Source organism: Ixodes scapularis, unplaced genomic scaffold (genome assembly GCF_016920785.2).
Source record: "Ixodes scapularis isolate PalLabHiFi unplaced genomic scaffold, ASM1692078v2 PGA_scaffold0__279_contigs__length_252992795, whole genome shotgun sequence".
Taxonomy (NCBI): Eukaryota; Metazoa; Arthropoda; class Arachnida; order Ixodida; family Ixodidae; genus Ixodes; species Ixodes scapularis.
Window position 1 is genome coordinate 134,676,526 of NW_024609835.1, and position 16,563 is coordinate 134,693,088.

Sequence of the window (16,563 nt, forward strand, 5' to 3'; positions counted from 1 at the left end):
CCTGAACTTCCTTGAAGGTATGAAGAAAAGAGGAAATTAGTTTCATCGTACGCTCCCCCGACTTGTTCCTTACGCTCAGCGGACGTGCTTCCCGGTCTAAGCCTACATCGTTTTTCATAAGACAATGATCCGGCGTAAGAAAACGGCGAAAACGGGGCACAAAGGCGGCCTTTCGCGGTCGCGTCGTGGACTATAATAACGGGGCTCCTCGGGTCCCATAAATCCCCCGCAGCGGCGCAATGCAGCGCCTTCTGCCACGCGCCTCCGACCGGGATCAGGGAGAAGGGGCCCCGGGAACATTGAATTAGAACAAATGGAAGAAACGTGTAGCCACCTTCGACTGGAAAGAAAGCAGTGGTGGCGAAGAGGGCGGCCTTCCGGCGCGTGGAGGTGACAACCGACTGCGTCACGCTCCGCAGAACGGAGGGGTTCAAAGGAGCACGTCTGCCCGATCAGTCACGATCTCGATAGTCGCTTTTGGCGGCAGGAAATCGGCTATGAAGGTTGCGCATGATCGCTTCCTTCCTTGCTTGCTCGCCCACTCGCTTCCTTTGGTGGCGACTACCAGCATCTGAGGCGTCGCGCCATGGTTGCCATCGGGGAAGGGTGTGCGAGCCGTCTCTGAGTCTACCGTCATGTTTATGGTGTGTGGGTGGTGGGGCTTATCGTGATGCTCTATCGGCGATTCCACTAAAAGTAAATACCTCTATAATGAAAAATATACAGATATATATTGACAAACCTTTTTTTATAAAACGTGATGCTCGAGCTATATTTTATATATCATGTACCAATTCATCGGTTGCAATATCACAGCTCAAGCTGAGATTCAAAGTCCAATGATAGTGCGTTTGTTATCTTCGCCACCTCATCGCGACCGACTAACTGTACGTGCAAAGCGCAAGCGCACCGCAATAAACGCATCTAGAGTCGCTTCCATTGAAGTGTTTGGTAAACACGCTGCGGCGACGACAGATATTTCGAAAGGCAAAACACTACGTTTTAGTTTAGCCGACTGTGAAGCACAGTGGAGATTGGGTTCGAGAGATTTAAGTTGGAAGGTTTCCGTCGTGCGAAGGCTGAGTCCTGGCATTTCTAGCATTTCCAGTGCTGTGAGATTTGGAGAAGTGCCTGCTGTAAGAACACGAGACGATGCCACACGATGCCTTGATATCAGTCAAAAATCAAAGGCCATAGCATGAAGTGGCGTCCAAAGGCACAAGTGCGACAATGTAGGTCTCCGGCTGTACAAAAGATCTTTCAGGCAAGGCTCAATAGACTTCGTCTCCCCATGTTTGTATAGAATTTTGTATTGACTAGACTCGATGGAATAATAGGATGCAGCGCGAGGAACTGGCATCACACCCAGTTGCATCCTCTTTGCTCTGGCTGCCTTTTTGCAGTGTGAAATAATTACAGGCTCTTACAGTGGTTTATGTTTGGGAACACAGTTCATTAATGTTTATAAACAACATTTCGCATAAATTATCGTCAGAAATATATATATACCTGTTTTTAGTTTTTTTATTTTATTTCCTGGGATGTTCCTCGTTGAAATGATTGCCGTTCAAGTGTAGAGTATAGAAAGGTGGAGCAGGCAACACCACTGAATTCCTAGTGTTATGAATGCTTCGTAGCGTGTGTATTTGTGATGTCTGTGCATGTGCACACGGAAAGTGACGAAAGCAAGTTCCCACAGATTTATTGTAACAAACATAACACGAAAGTTATAGAATGTATTTTTGCTTTCGCGAGAAACTTGCATATTTTTGTTAAGCAGAAGATAGCGACGTAAAACTGTCGCAAAATATTAAATGACGTCACGTAACATCAACATCAATTCAATACCCTTCTACGTGTCCTCAACACCAATTCAATTTCCCGCTAAATTTAGCGGACAAATTCAGTTTCTCCGCTAGATGTAGCGGACAAATTCAGTTTCTGCGCTAGATTTAGCGGGAAATTTGACGTCTCGTGACATCCAACACCAGTTCAATTCCCTTAGCGAGGAATTGAATTGGTGTTGATATCACGTGATGTCAATTTTTCCGCTAAATCTAGCGGAGAAACTGAATTTGCTCATAGGTGACATGAATCCAAGTCAGGGGACGTAATTTTCCCCGCTAAATTTAGCGGGGAAACTGAATTGGGGGGGAGGGGGTAGATGAGGGGAGAATATTTGTCAACCAACTCGTTATAGTAGTGCGAATGAAACATTGTTAGATATTTTCTTAACAAATGTATCCGAAGAACATGCGCATGCTGGTGTTATAGGGGCGACAATAAGTGATCATCTCCCTATTTTTATGTTTATAACTCTAGATAATATCAAGCACAAGAAAATATGTGGGCCTAACCTTCATTACCGTGATATTAGTACTAAAAGTCTCGAATCTTTTCAAGAACAAATTAACACGACAAACTGGTGTGCGGTTCTGTCTAAGGTGTCGGCAGACGAGGCATACGAGAGTTTTCTTGAAACGTTTTGTGATATATATAACCATGTATTTAAGTACACAAAGCATATAGTTCATAACAAGTGTAGAAAACCATGGGTCACAGCAGAAATATTAAAAATGATGAAGAAAAAAGATGCACTTTATAGAAAATTTATACGTACAAGGGATCCAGTTGTATTGTCAAGTTTTAAGAGTCAAAGAAACAACATAACAAGTGAGCTACGGCGAGCAAAACGCTCATACTATTTTTTGCTTTTTCGGGATGAAAAGAGAACGGATGTTTTGTGGAAGAAATTAAATTCGATATTGCATGAAGGACGTCAGTTTGGAGAAACAACCGAGCTTGCGATTGACGGGGATATTAAAAAAGGTAAAGCTCTTGCAGACGCGTTCAATGATTTTTTTGTCGACTTAGTTAACAGCGTTCACTCTGCTGAAGCTTCAAAATATGTTAAATATCTTTCTGCCAGCATATTTCTATCTCCAACTAGCGAGGAAGAAGTTATTTCAATTTTTATGAGTCTAAAAAACAGCAATAGTTCCGATTCTCGGGACATTCAAATAAAGCCCATTAAATATGTTATAGAATCTATTGCTTTTATTTTAACCCATATATTTAATTTATGTCTTGAGACTGGTGTTTTTCAGCGTAAAATGCAGATAGCAAAGGTTTCTGTCATATATAAAGCAGGGAATAGGAACGATCTTAGTAATTACAGGCCAGTGTCTATTTTACCAATATTTTCAAAAGGATTGGAAAAATCATACATAAAAGACTTTACACTTTTCTTGAGAAACGCTCAATTTTCAGTCCCCGGCAGTACGGGTTTCGGAAAGGGTACTCGACGGAGTTAGTGTTACTTAACCAAAAAGAGGATCGAATTTGTCGCTCTAGGAAGACTACGTTATTTTATGGTTATTTCCTGGTTTATTGACCGAATATTTCCCTGGTTTTTCAAGAAGACGTCTCCTGTCCACACCCAATTAGGAGCTACGACTCCGCCCAACGGGGGCCACGTAATATGAGCCTCCCGAATCCACCACAGCCTAACCAGGATGAATCTGGATCTGCCGAACCACATCACAAGCCTGAAGACTCTCATGATAGCGTCATGGATGACTTCGAGGACGAAGCTGGGTGGCAAACCCAAACGTCGAAGAAGAGACGTCACGGCTCAAAGTCAAGTGAGGACACAATCATAACTCAGCCGGGTTATAATCTCACAGTCATTGTTAAGCCTAACGACCCAACCACGATCATCACCAACATGAACCCTCTGGTACTAAAACAAAAGCTGGACAGTCTGGCCCCAGACGGTGTCATCCAGATTCGGCCCAACTACCGATTGAATCTTCTGGCCATCGATGCTAGAAATGTAGAATCCACAAAAGCACTCCTGCAACTGAAGAACCTGGGAACAGTTCAAGTTCAAACTTACGAACCTCCTCCACCATCGGCATCTGTGGGTATTATTCGAGGAGTATCTGCAGACATCGAGGACGCTGATCTCTTGGCAGCCATGCGAGAAAAAGCTTCAGTAATCCAGGTGAGAAGACTTGGAAAGTCAGAAATTGTCAAACTGGTCTTCGCAACAAAATCCTCACCTGAATATGTCACTGCCGGGCATACACGTTACAAAGTTCTTCCCTACCTTGAAAAGCCAAGGCAGTGTCCGAAGTGCAATCGCTTCGGCCACATTGCAAGCACCTGTCTTAAGGCGCAGCGCTGCAGTCGTTGTGGCGGCGACCACGGAGTAAATGAGTGTGCAGCGGAGCAGCCTAAATGTGCCAACTGTAAGAAGCGCCATGATGCGACATCAAAAGTCTGTGCCATCTACAAAGTAGAAAGACAAATCAGCAACTACAAAAGCTCGAAAAATGTGAACTACACTTCCGCTAAATCTGCTATCGAAAACGACCAAGAGGCGTGTGGAACTGGAAGACACTGGACACCTCGAAAACGATCACAAGGCTCAAAAGAAGATAAGCAATCATGCATTCCACTCCAGAGCGAGGATAACTTCCCTCCTTTGGAAAACTTGACAGGCAAAACTGCTCCAGACTCCTCAGCAGCTCCCCCAGTACAATCTGGACCAAGCACTCAGCCATCTAGTGCTTCAGCAGCTACCGCCAAAAAAGGCCCTTCAAGAGGTCTGACCCGGCCAACCCGAAAGCACAGTGAGCCACCTGGTGATCCTAAACCAATACCTAATGCAACACCTAAGCCTCAAAGCTTCGGAAGTGCGATTTGTACGTTAGCCATACAGCTACGTACCTTTCTCACGTCTCTAAATTTTCCATTCGCTCAGGCACTGGTTACAGTAATCGACATGCTCCTGCCACTTGCCAGCTCCTGGTCTAGGTAGTCTCGCCTTAATAAGGCCGGACTGCAATCGACGCAAAATCATCTTCCTCGCTGCGCAAGACGCTGTTTAATACCTCAGATTCTTCAGTGGAATGTTAATGGACTACGAAATCGGATAGACGACTTACGGCAATATTTACAAAGGCACCAAATTGAAGTACTAGCCCTCCAGGAGACAAACTGCCAACCACAATCGATTCGTCTGTCGCCCTATGTTATCTACAATAGTACGCCTCGGACGACTCTCACATCAACAGATCCTCCAAAGGCATCCTTGTACGTACACCGAGATCTACCTCAATTACAAGTGGACCTGTCGGACTTGTGCGACAACATCGCCGAATATGTCGCTGTCACAATCAAAAAAGGGAACTCAGACGTCACTGTCATCTCAGTCTACATTAGACCTAACGTTCAGTGGGACCCCTCCTCATTGCGTGCAATTCTCTCACGATGCGCACCAGCCACCCTGTTTCTTGGGGATTTTAACGCCCACAACGAGACCTGGGGGGATAAGAAAACAACACCTCGCGGGCGACTGCTTGAGGATGCCGCAACTGCCCTTGGTCTTCAATGCTTGAACGACGGAGTGGCCACCTTCGTACGACCTGGCGTGGAGGGAAGTGCACTAGACCTTAGCTTCACTACGTCCCCAGTACGAGCCTTGTGGTCAGCGGAACCTGATAGCTGGGGCAGTGACCACCTACCAATCAAAATTACTTCACTAGAAGGAGGCCCCACCACGCACAAGACTTGCAAAGTGACTAACTGGGATGCTTACCGCGTGTTGTTTGCCGAAATAATGTCTCTAGGCAATTTGGATTACACCACAGCCATCTCCAATGCGTTATCCAAAGCGACCAGAACCGTGATCATTCCCATATATCGGCCAAACCCTGACCTAAAGTACCTCAAGTTACGTGCCTCGCGACGCCAGGCACAGCGCCGAGCACTTAAAACATCAAAGCAAGAGGACATTCAGCGATATCGAAAGATAGACAGAGCATTCCGGAAGCACACCAAACGATTACAAAGGAGACAATGGCGGCAGCGTTGCGAGTCGCTTCACTCCCCTGGTGGAGGAAAACAAGCGTGGCGCATGGCCCGTGCCCTTGCCGGGCACGCTGTTCCACGGTCACCCGTTCTTGGTCTTGTCATCGCCCAGAACATCACTGTGGCTCAAGCAGTAGAATTCCTTGCCGATGAATTCACCTCTGTCCCTGTCTCACCCCAAGGCTATACCGCGCATAGCACCACTACTATCACTTTACCAACAACATTGACCGCGAACGACGTGGACTTTACGCTAAAGGAACTCCAACATGCTCTTCGCCGCTCTGCTCGCAAACGCACCGCTCCAGGGCCAGATGGGATCACCTTTCAGGCCTTGCGCAATTTAGATGCAACGGCCCTTCCGGGCCTTTTGGAATATCTCAATGACATCTGGCGCTCGGCAGTTCTGCCACGCGCATGGCTCACATCTGAAGTAGTTCCCGTTCATAAACCAGGGAAGCCAACCGGTGACATCAGCTCCTACAGGCCTATCTCCCTCACCTGCTGTCTCGGCAAGGTTCTGGAGCGGATGGTCCTAAGACGCCTTGACTGGCAGCTTGAGACATCTGGCGCCCTACCTCATCAATTATCAGGCTTCCGAAAACGGCGGTGCACAACAGACGCGATTGGTGACCTAGTGTCAGACATGGAACAATCAAAGGCAACTCGCCAAGCAACCTCGGCAATATTCCTTGATATCAAAAAGGCCTTTGACTCTATCCCACACGAAACCATTCTAGCTCAGCTAATCAGACTTGGTGTTACCGGCCGAGCACTCGCATTCGTTCGTGCATTCCTGACAGGGCGTACAATGTGCGTTCGCTTAGAAGGTGTGCGCAGTTCACAACGGCAAGTAGCCCAGGGTGTTCCTCAGGGCAGCGTCATTAGCCCATTTTTGTTCAATGCAGCAATGGCAGCTCTGCCGGAGGCTCTGCAGCCCTTGAACAACCCCTCTCCAGTCATAAACATCGCAATTTACGCCGACGATGTTGCTCTCTGGGCTACTGCCCCAACTAGCTCATACAGTAACATGCAGCGAACACTCCAGCTAGGCCTCGACGCTATAGTTGACGAGATATCTAGGCTTGGTCTTACGTTATCGGCCTCTAAAACAGCCGCTCTTCAATACCACCCAACGGCCAGGTCTTCCATCAACCGAACTTACACGATCAATGGGACAAACGTGACAAGGGTTCGAACATACTCCTATCTAGGCTTCCTCCTGGATGATCGAGTCTCTTGGCGACCAGCAGTCAAGACAACCATTATCAGATGTCGCCGACACCTCAACGCTATCCGCATGACCATTGGCAGCAGATGGGGGACCGTACAGGCAATGATGATGCATCTCTACAGAGGTCTTATTCTTTCAAGGTTGCTATACGCATTGCCACTGGTGAACCTCGGCAATACCCAGAGTTCAGCAGTAGAGACTTTTCAGAGAGTGGCAGTTCGTCTGTGCCTTGGATTACCCAGATATTCACCAAACGTTCCAACACTAGTGGAAGCGAGGGTAAACCTAGTGGAAAATCACGGTAGAGAACTAACACTCCGACACATAGCGAGGCAAACTGTCTGTCGCTCAACTGCTCCTCTTCTGAATCGCCTTCGCCAACGCCCCCTTTCTTGCCTTGGTTCTCTGGCAACGGAGTTTATGGCCTTTATTGGTGACCCGGACACCGACTACCCGGCACCGCCACCATATGCCCCTCCACTGAACATAAATGAGACTGTTCCAATGCTCAAAAGCAAACGCAACACAGCACAGGTCGTTGCCCGGACAACTACAGAGGATCATATTGAGACACTGTACCAAGGATGGATGCGAATATACACCGACGGCTCAGTTCTTCGTAGCAGCAAGTCATCTACCGCAGCGGTTTATATACCTGACCTGAATGTGTCTCATGCCAGAAAGCTCAGCTTCCACGCCACATCAACAACCGCTGAGCTGGTGGCCCTTAGACTTGGACTTGACGTCCTGGAGAAACTTCCTTACTGCAGGAAAGCTTTGCTCCTGACCGACTCAAAAATAGCGCTACAACATCTCGGTAATCTTGATGATGCCCCTCAATATGCCCGATACATTGCACACCTTGCAAGAAACCTCCAAGCGAAGGGCTGGGAAATATCATTCCAATGGTTGCCCTCACATGTAGGCATTTTGGGTAATGAGACGGCCGACCTTCTTGCCGCTGCAGCACACCAGCTTGGTACTCCCATTATTGTGGTGCCGAGGATTCATGAAGCCAAGCTGCTAATTCACCAAGCGATAATCCAGAATCATCCGGACCCACGGGTCGCTGACGGGAGACCACCCCCACGCGTCCCTACGAAGCTACCACGTGCAAGCGCCTCCGTACTACACCGGCTTCGCACAGGCTGTGCCTATACTGCATCTGCCATCCACCGAATTGACGCAACGATTAGCCCAAACTGCTCTACTTGTGACACTCTTGAGGATGTGGACCATCTCTTTTGGGCCTGTCCCAATTACGCAGACGAGAGAAAAATCTTCTTCGACAAACTGCAGATCGCGGGAGTTGCCCGCTCTACTACGCAAGACATTCTTTTCCCCCCCGGCTCCGTTCGTGATGCCGCAAGAACATTCTCTTCTCTTCTTGTATTCCTGGAAGATACCTGCCTACTGGACCGCTTGTAAAAGTGCTGACAGTGCTGTGAATAGATATAGAGTAGTGGACAAACCTAATCAAGTAACTGTGACTTCATCCAAGATGCCTTCTCTCTCTTCTCTTCACCTTTCTAATCTTTCCTTTTGATCCCCTCTTTCCCCATCCCCAACCTGGAACTGGCTTGCCCCCAATCGACGGTGTGGTTAATAAGTTCCAGGCTTCCTTTCCTTTCAACACTTCTCTCTCTCTCTCTAACCAAAAAGAGATAATTCTAAACAATATTGAAAATGAACTTCTTACATTGGGAATCTTTATCGATTTTTCAAAAGCTTTTGATCGCATTAATCATAAAACTCTTCTTCAAAAACTAGAACTTTCTGGTATTCGGGGAATAGCCCTGAAAATACTCGAGAGCTACTTACAGTTTCGCTTTCAAAGTGTTCTAATAAATTGCCAGCGTTCCGAGTCTAGAAAACTTAATGCAGGTGTTCCACAAGGTAGTATTTTAGGGCCTCTTTTATTTAACCTGTATATTAATGACATAGCTAACATTGCGGATGAAGCAAACATGATAATCTATGCAGATGATGCTAGTATATTTTTTGCAGGGTCCGATATTTCGGACATCATGAAGACAGGTAATACATTTCTAGAAAACCTTTATACGTGGACAGTCCAGAACTCTTTAGTGATAAATGGTAATAAAACGAAAGTTGTTGTTTTCAGGTCAAAGGGGGTAAAAATGAGCGGAAATCAGATTCTCTCCTTGGATTCACGTGTTATAGAAATTGTGCAGAACGTCAACGTTCTTGGTGTCATGTTTAGTTAATACATGCGATGGGATGAAACAGTTCAGATGATAGCGAAAAAACTATCGAAGGTGGTGGGTATAATTTATAAGCATAGAAAAACCTTACCCCAGTCTGTACTACGACTTCTTTATAACTCTTTATTCTATTCTAGTTTTAATTACTGTTTTTTGGTATGGGGAAATACAACTTCTGCAAATATTCATCGTATTCATATACTTCAGAAAAAAGTAATTCGTATTTTGTGTAGTGAAGCACATGACAGCCACACGGCAGCGTTATTCAATAAATTAGGAATTGTTCCAATCACGAATCATAATGAGTATAAACTTGCCCTGACATATAAAGCAGCGATAAACCACCCGGGAAACAGTCTTCTTTCTCTTTCTTCCCTTCACTCACAAAATACCTCGTATGCCACCCGCCATGCCGACGCCTGGACGCTCCCGTGCTCGAGAACAAACTACGCAAATCAGATGGTGAGATACCAGCTGCCCAAATTGTTAAACTATCTTTTGTCGGGTAATATTACAATTGAAAACTGTTCTAACAAACGCATACTACATCATTACTAGTTTCGTGAGAAATCTGATTGTGTACTCTTGAGAGCGTTTTTTGTTTTGAGTGCCTCTTCTGCTGTTGCTGTTGGGGGAGGAGAGGGCACTGTCAAGCAGTTTTGTACTGCTTTTTTCCCTCCTCCCTCTCTTCTTGTATGAAGAGGAATAAAGAAACTTGAAACTTGAAATATGAAGGAGTAGAAGGAACGTATCCTCCCCTCCGTACCCTCCTCTCTTTCTCCTCAAGAGCTGCGCTCCAATTTCGCATGACAGAGATTTGTAAACGTCTTTCATTTTTTTGTATCGCGTCCCTGCGAAACGATGGCCTTCATAAAAGCAATTAACTGTTCGGGCATCACTATCGCCAAACGATCGAAAACGTTCACACCTATTTTTAGTTCATCTAGCAAAAAAGTAAAAAACAAGAACCCAAAAAGAACACGCTTTAACTATACAATGCATGGTGAACCTGATATGATACACTCCTGTAAAAGCGCCTTCCACTGAGTCAGAGCAGAAAGGCAACGCGAATGCACGCTGAATCACATCAGATACATGTTTTGTGACCCTTGTCTCAAAAATACTCCCCAAAAGGAGCCATTTCGCTTCACGGCGAAAGGATGCACGGCATGCAGCCATTGCACTATTGTCGAAAAGCCCAACTTGCAGGCAGCGCTCCTAACTTCCAGGCTGTGCATCCTTGATGTTTGAAAACTGCAAAAAATGTGCTGTTGCGCACTGCTCGAACAAAGGCCAAAACTGCTTTCGCCACATCCACAAGCCATGCGACACCAAAGCATCACGTATCAGATATAATACATGAAGTAGTTCTTCGTTTCTGAGCTGCAAAGTTTAATAAGCGTTTTTAAAATCATTGTTTGAATCACGTGTTATAGTAGCAAGCACTCCTATATAATATCGCGTAAAAAGAAAAAGTAACACATTCTAATGGTAGTGCTGTGCGACGATTTTTTTTTCTCTTCGTTCTTGAAGCAATAACATACCCCGTCAGACCCCGCAGAAATCGTGGGCGACTCCGCCGCAAAGCCAGCGCTCGCTCCACCGAAGCCGCTGCCGCCGCCACAAGAACGTGAGTGGCATGAAAAGGCCGGCACGTCCGAGCCACCGTTTTTTTTTTTGTTTTGTTTTTTTCGCGAAGTCGTTTTTGTCATTGTTACGACGAACGGACAGCCGCTAGTTGTTAACAGGTGTTTTCGGTATATGTGTTTTTATTTTAATATTTTTCTTTCTTCCCACCTGGAAATTCTATCCCAACAGCGACCACAGGTAGGTCTTTAGGGACAACGAGCGCAACTTCTTCCGCTACGCCGCCTCCGCTTTAGATTGGGGTGTCCACGTTGTGCCGAACGACGGCAGCGGTCCCTCGTGCGCGCGTACGTGCTCAAAAGCTCAGAGTGGCCGCGGAACCCATCGTTCGGGCCCGAACAAGCGCTGGCCAGAGCGTCGTGTCATCCCAGCTCTGCGATCAGGCATGCACGCTTCGCGCTGGGGAGGAGCCGCCTCTGATTCTGTTCCTAGCGCCGGAGCACATATGCCCAAATCGCACCGGGTGCACTTTGACGGGGCCGACGCTGCGCTGCTGCTTGCCACCGCAATCCGAAGGCAGCGTGGAGAAACTTCTCGTCGTTTTCTGCTTATTTTCTTCTTTTCTTTTTTTAAGGAATGTGCGTTTGTGTTTGTGTACGTGAGTCGGGAGGGAAGAGGCCACGGAGTTTAAATGGCGGCTCGATTTGCTTTTCGAATTTCAGGGAGCGATATTGTAGCCGAGCCTGGGCTGCTGATAGGAGAGGAAACTTTTGGTAGGAGTATTCCGATTGTCTTCTGCGACCGGGGAAGTTTGATTATCGCGCACGTTCAAGTTAGTATGCATATATATAGAATATATATACAGTGCAGTCCACTTATAACGATATTGAGAAAACCGCAAAATCCAATCGTTATAGCCGATTATCGTTATATCTGGACCGACAAAAAAAAAACACAAAGAGAAGTTACTTACGGGCGATGAGTGAATCAGGTCGTACAACGCGAGCCGAGGCAAAGAAAACCGAAGGCTTTATTAAAAGGTACGAAAATGACTATAAAATAATTTAAGCATGCTTAAAAAAGTCGGAAATTTGCGCTTGCTTGAGCTGAAGTTTGACAATTGCCGTGTGCATTGCTTCCAGTTGTTGCGCGTACGCTGGCGGCAGTCCTTTTGCGTGCACAAAACCGACCAGCGACTGGATGGAGAGCAGGGCATTTTGTGAAGACATTGGAGGCGGGGTGTTCTCGTCGCCGCCGTCGTCGTCACTACTTTCGCAGTCGCTCGATGTGATTTTTCGTCGCGATTGCTGTTCCTCGGCAATGGCCTCATCAGTAGACTCCTCGCATGAAGCGGCAGCGTTGTCCGCGTTCAAAAAGTCTCCCAAGAGAGCTCCGCCGATGTTCTCCTCGGAAGCTGCTATGTGGTCCCAAAGTTCACCCACATCGGCAGGTTCGATGAGCAAGTCATTTGTCTCTTCCGAGACCGTGGCGTTGTGGCGCACGAAGCCTGCCTTTTTAAAACAGTTCTTGAGTGTAACCTGCTTCACCTCATACCACGCACCATGCACGAACCGCACCGCTTCTAACAAGCTCACCTTCAGGTCAGGAGGTCCGCCGGCGTATTGAGACAATCCTGAGCAGTCTAGTTTCATGATGAGCCATTCCAGCATGCGACGTCTGTAGAGGGCCTTGAAATTGGCGATTACGCCGGCATCCATGGGCTGCAGACCTGCCGTGGTGTTCGGAGGCAGAAACATTACCTCAACGGACGTTAGCTTCGGGCTGACGTTGTTGCGGAAACGGGGGAAAACTAGGAAGCGTTGCGCGGCGGCGGCCAAGCAAGCTCTTTCTCTCCTCCCTTCAGCGATTGCGATGACGATAGCACTTAGTTCCGAAGGATGAGGCTGAACTTTTTAAATCGGGCGGCGCCTCGCGTCACCTAGCGGATCTTTCCACGCCGACCGGTTTTTGATATTTTTACTAGTTTTCATGTCGTTCGCTTCAAGTATTTTAATTTTTCTCAAATTTCCAGGCAAATTTTTCGTGATAAGCACCTTCCGGGCGGCCAGAATTCTATCGTTGTATCCGATATGTCGCCGATAATTCTATCGTTATATATGGTTTATTTTTACATAGGGGCGATGGGAGAATTGACAAATCTAAAAAATTTGATCGCTATAAGCGATATATCGTTATATCTGGTATCGTTATAAGTGGATTACACTGTATATATATATATATATATATATATATATATATATATATATATATATATATATATATATATATATATATATATATATATATATATATATATATATATATATATATATATATATATATATATATATATTCTTTGCGATAAAAGGTAGATAAACAAAAAAAAATGAAAAGACTTGCGCAAAGTTTGCAACAAACTTTTGAGTTTCCGTAAAGTTGCTAGTAAAGAAGCGGGAAGCACTGATATGCCCGCCGCACTGAGTGTTGCGGCTCGTCTGAATGCGCTGGCTATCGGGCATTTATTTCGAGATTTCTACTTTGTTCCGCATCGCTCTTGTTACTGTTTCTTTTTTTTTTTCTTCTTCTTCTTCTTTTGTGCACTTTGCTGCTGCGGTTTCACAAGTTTTGACTCGGAGGCGGACTCGAAGCAGTGTTAAAATACACAAAACGATAACTAATTTCGCTAGCTGGATCTCGAATCGAAGGATTGTTGAACTTTCCGACTGAGCTAATGGCGATTTCTAGGCTAGAGTCTTCTTGAGTCTAGACAATCGATTCGACCACACTCAGCTAGACACCGTCTCTGCTTGCCGCTGCTTGGCTTCTCAACAAGCATCGACGGTGTCGCTGCTTGCCTCAGTGTTGCACCAAAGAGTGCAACACTACGGTTGCACCCTTTGGATCGTAGATGCAATCTAGCAGTCTAGTGATGAAGGCTTGCCTAAAGCTCCCCAATGTTCTCAAGACCTTCACGCGTGCGGCCTCCACCGTATTAATAAGCTCACAGTGAAACGATGTATAGTACTAAGGACGAAGTATAGCACGAATGACGGCTCTATAGGCTTTGCCTTTTGCACATGCTTTATCACTCATCACTTGGCAGCTCTGTGGTCGCACCAGCCCACTGCGTTTCATGTCGCATCAGTCATCAGGAAGCTGTCTATCCCACATGCCCGCTGCACTGCGCATCTTTTTTTAATTTGTTTTTTTGCTAGGCAGCAAAGAATCCGAACGATCTGCCCACCGGCGGCCGTGCTCCACTCCATCCCCGCCCATTTCAAGGCATTCATCGAAGAAATTTTGTTTCGATGTTTTGTACAACCCTCATGTAATGCTTCTTATTTGGGACATTTGAGGTTCTATAAATCATTAAAAAATAGTTGTTTACTCCATTCCACCAGGAAGTGCTTGCGTAGAAGCCCGAAAATCATAGAAGCCCGAAAATTCATTTTCGGGCTTCTATGATGAATGAGTCAATTCGTTCTCAAAACGCTTTAGCTGTGACAAAAAAGGTGAGTTCTCATTGCTTAGAAGGCCTCATTCATTTCTAATTCTTCGTCGAATACTTTCTAAATTTCGGCACCCCGACCTTTAAAGCCTCAGTTGCCTTCGAAAGTAGCTTCAACGGTCGCATATGTCCCGTCAAATTTAGAGGCACGAGAGGGTCTTGGCTAAACAAAATATGCATTCCTGAGCGTCAGGAAGACCTCTAAATATGAAGGGCGCACTATAGTTTGTGAACTTCGATTAAGCGCGTTGGTAATAAATTAAAAAAATATGCGAAAGAGCCAGACGTCCTGTCCGTCCTCTTCGTCTGACTCTTTCGTATATTTTTGAGTATAGTTTGTGCATTCGGATAGTTTCTCCCAGAACGTTCACACTGTAAAACCAAGTTCTAAAAGGCTAAAAAAAAAAAAAAAAAAAAATTCAGGTTGATACGTTTAAGCGAGGATTTTTCTTGCTTCTTTTTCGGCTCATTAATGTTCAGTTGGAGGTGAGTGTCGTTATGCGCGTGCCCGCTCCCCGTTCGGCGTGGACTTAGAGGGCCTTTTGCGGGGAGAACCTTCTCAGGAAACGTAACATCGGGGCGAAATCTAGCTGCCGACTGCGGGCTGGCTCCCAGCCTTCCCAGGTTGTGGGAGCGGTGGTGGATAGACTGTCCCCCCGGCCGTAATTAGAGTAATGAACGCGGTTTGAGGTGCCTCAGGCAGCGGCACGCACCGGCGTGGCGCTCAACAGACGGTGGGGCGCAGAAAGCTGCTGCTCCCGGCCTGTTCTTTTTTTTTTCTAATTAAGCGTTGCACCAAATTGCGTGGGGCTGGCACTGCCAACGCGCATGCCTGTCTGCCCGCGCCAGGGCATCCCATGATGAATGCGCCCACTGCGGCCCCCGGCTTCGGCCCGCGAACCCGTGCCGTGAAGGCAAAGCCGTCGACCGCTAGAGCTAATGCCATGCTCGAGAATGCTCTCGCTGCAATGTCGGAAACTCGGGCGCCCAGAGCCGCCCAGCAGTCGCGTCTGTTGGGAGGGGGGCAGCGGTAATTGTGTCCGCGTTGGACGCACCGAAGCACTCGTTAAGACCCGTGGCAGCGACGGCGGTGTAGCCGCTGCGGAGGATGTTCATTACCCGGTGCGGGTGACCCGGACCCCTCCTGGTGGAGTTGAAGGCTACAACGCTCGGGGGCACATTTGACGTGCGTGAATGAGAGCATCAGGGCGAGCAGGAAGATGCGATGTTTGTTTAGACATCGATCGGGTTAACGCTGAGGCTACTTTGTGTGCTGAAGGCATTGCCAAATGCCTTTCGTTCGGGACTGAAATAGCTTTTTCCTGAGCAAAGTGGGCTAATTTGAGGTTGACAGACTGCTCGAACGTTTGCCTGGTTCTTCTAAAGGAAAAAGAAAGCGTGCAAACAATTTTGTTTGTCATATTTTATTAACACACACAAATCTGAAGGGGGAGGTTCGGAGGCCGAGTTTGTTAATGCACCGCAGCTGGAGCAGATGAAGCGAAAGCTCGCGCTTCATAACCTGAAAGGATGCTGGATTCAATCCTCTTGTTAGCCTGTTTTGACCCAGATGAGCATTGTACCGGCGTGCGACAGTGTACCACAACTGCGTGATGCACGTTAAAGACCCCCAGGCTAAAATGGTATCGCAATGGCGAAATTTCTCATCCACAGCGGATACACCAGGCGCCCACTGGGGGAGGATCAACTTTTACTCTCTCAACAAATACATATCGCATTTACCTTTTTTTTCCAATCTGGATTAATTTTAGGTGTAATCAAATCTTTCACTAAAACAGCGCAGATATGCGCGCCGAGGACGCGCATATCTGCGCGTCCTCGGCGTTGTGCAACAATTTCGCAATGCGGAACGTATTTGTTGGTTTACTCTATAAAGTATCGGGGGTGTAGTGCTCTGTTAACACGAACCTAATGCCTATCATTAAGAACACTTTAGGAGTGCCAGGGAAGTATTTCGTGTCGCGGTGCTGCGCTCCAGTGAACGGAATCTGTTCTATAGATACGCAAGATCAGACAAGAAAAGGCGTAAAAATTGGACATAAGATCTATAATGGTTAGAACGATTTCGTTACGATCACTCCCAAAGCCGCCAATTCGACTGGTCATATACT

The 16,563-nt window shown here is 46.6% G+C and overlaps 2 protein-coding genes across 2 annotated transcripts; one reads left to right on the plus strand and one right to left on the minus strand.

Annotated features, from left to right (window-relative positions):
- Positions 1-3,359: 3,359 nt before the first annotated feature.
- Positions 3,360-4,915, plus strand: LOC120838061. Its single transcript, XM_040207802.3, has one exon. It carries the CDS (start codon positions 3,482-3,484, stop codon positions 4,823-4,825), a length of 1,344 nt encoding a protein of 447 aa, XP_040063736.2. The 5' UTR covers positions 3,360-3,481; the 3' UTR covers positions 4,826-4,915.
- Positions 4,916-11,987: 7,072 nt separating this feature from the next.
- Positions 11,988-12,575, minus strand: LOC120844359 (major centromere autoantigen B-like). Its single transcript, XM_040216113.1, has one exon. The coding sequence runs from the start codon at positions 12,573-12,575 to the stop codon at positions 11,988-11,990; it is 588 nt and encodes a 195-aa protein (XP_040072047.1).
- Between the last annotated feature and the right edge of the window lie 3,988 nt (positions 12,576-16,563).